General features: G+C 63.4%; 1 protein-coding gene across 1 annotated transcript in view; it reads right to left on the bottom strand.

Moving 5' to 3' along the window:
- SGCA (sarcoglycan alpha) overlaps positions 1-1,681 on the bottom strand; it is a gene marked incomplete at its 5' end in the record, with an annotated part of 11,358 nt that overhangs the window by 7,848 nt on the left and 1,829 nt on the right. The window contains 3 exons of the mRNA XM_021716141.1: positions 320-392; positions 562-716; positions 808-999. Of these exons, the coding sequence (XP_021571816.1) occupies positions 320-392; positions 562-716; positions 808-999 (420 nt within the window). The remainder of the gene's footprint in view (positions 1-319; positions 393-561; positions 717-807; positions 1,000-1,681) is intronic.

The raw sequence follows: 1,681 nt of genomic DNA, 5'->3' as shown, positions 1-1,681 counted from the left end.
ACCTGGCCCCCAGCTCTGCCCCCCAGATCCTTCCCAAGCCTCTCCCAAGCTCCTCCCCCACTCTCTCACGCCCCCTTCCTGCCTCCCAACACCCCGAATATCACAGGCCCCGCTGGCTGTCCCCAGAGCTGCCAATAACACAACAGTCCCTCGCTCGTTCCCTGGAAACTTGATAAATGTCGTGCCTCCTCCCCGCTTTCCGAGATGCCCTGCTCCTGGCTTACTCGTCCAGCCTCTCCCTTCCACACGCCCCTCCCCTTCGAGGGAGATCCCCGAGACTGGCACTGGCGGGAGAGGGGTGGCGCAGAGCAGGAAGTACCTTCTGGGTCTCCGATCACCAGCACCAGCCTCTGCCGAGTGGTGTCAAAGCTGACCCGATTGTAGGCTGTGACCTGGGGGTGGGGAAGAGAGTCAGTCCGAGAGGTGGGTCAGGGGAGCAGGCCAGTGTATGCAAATCATATGTAAACGACCACGAGGGAACACCCAATCCCGACCGGCAGGGCGGCTCCTGGGAGGCCACGCTGCCCCGCCCCCGCGAGTTTCCGAGGGTCCCTGCAGCACCTCGATGATCTGGCGCCCGCGGTCTTCTGGGGTGGCAGAGCCGTAGAGGAACCCCGGGTGGCGGGGGCTGCGCTGGGTGTAGCGGAGCCACCGGGGCAGGTCTGGGTGTCCCTGGAGGTGGGCATGGTAGGTGATGGAGACGGTGGGTGGGACAGCTGGAAGAAAGGAGAGGGGGCTAGAGTCACGATAAGATCCCCCAGCAAGGCACACCCCAGCCCACTGGGGTGCCCGTCAGGCCCCTCTCACCAACATGCTCCGGAAGGCGCAGGAAGGTCGCGTGGTCCAAGGTGTGCACGAAGACGCGGCCCACAAGTGGGTACAGGGTGGTCTGCTGGGCCTCGGTGCCCTCCAGACTTGCCAGGAGACCTGTGAGTACCCCACAAGTCCCAAATACACAGACCAGCCTCGGTCCCGTGCAATCCCTTCCCGACCAAGTTCCTGGTGCCCCCAAGAGACTCAGAGAAGGGGTCCCTTTGCTGGCTCCCAAGAAAGGCTGGAAGGATGTAGAGAAGGGGACATTTTAAGCCCTGGCAAGACCCAGACTTCCCTTTGGTTTGGGCTCATGGGAGGGCCTCCCCAAGACAACATTTCCACTCCTCATTTTAGGGCCGCGTTAAGGGCCACCGCGGGCAGGGACTGATGTGTGACTGGAAGGGGCGTGTGCCTGTGTATGTGTGTGAGTGGGTCTGTGTGAAGGGCACTCGGAAAAACCCCATGCTGAGTGTCTGAGGCTGCAGAAGAGGGGAAGGGGGGAGGCGCCTGCAGTGGAGACCTGGGACCTGAAACCCCCACCCGTCTCCCCTAATATCCAGGGAGGATCAGGGCCTGCTTAGAGGCCAACAGGGACAGAGCAAAAGGCTCCTTCTCCCAGGAGCTGCCCCAGCAGCCCCACCCTCCCTTTCAGGGCCAAATTTAGCCTGGGCCTGGGCAGAAGCCGCAGCCCAGTCAGCCCGTTAAGGGGCCCGCGATCCCCCTGGGCCGGTGTTGTCAGGCCCACTCCCGTCCTGGGACAGTGCCTGCCCCCAGAGATCCTATTCCTCACATCCCAGAGCCTGGCTCTCAGCCCCTGTCCCACTAGGCCCCTGCACTTCTGGCCCCTACCCCTCCCACCCCAGACCCC

This window comes from Carlito syrichta, unplaced genomic scaffold (assembly GCF_000164805.1).
Source record: "Carlito syrichta isolate Samal-C Ts95f unplaced genomic scaffold, Tarsius_syrichta-2.0.1 Scaffold308195, whole genome shotgun sequence".
NCBI classification, from domain to species: Eukaryota; Metazoa; Chordata; class Mammalia; order Primates; family Tarsiidae; genus Carlito; species Carlito syrichta.
The sequence above is the reverse complement of the archived record's forward strand: the minus strand, read 5'-3'. Positions and strand labels throughout refer to the sequence as shown.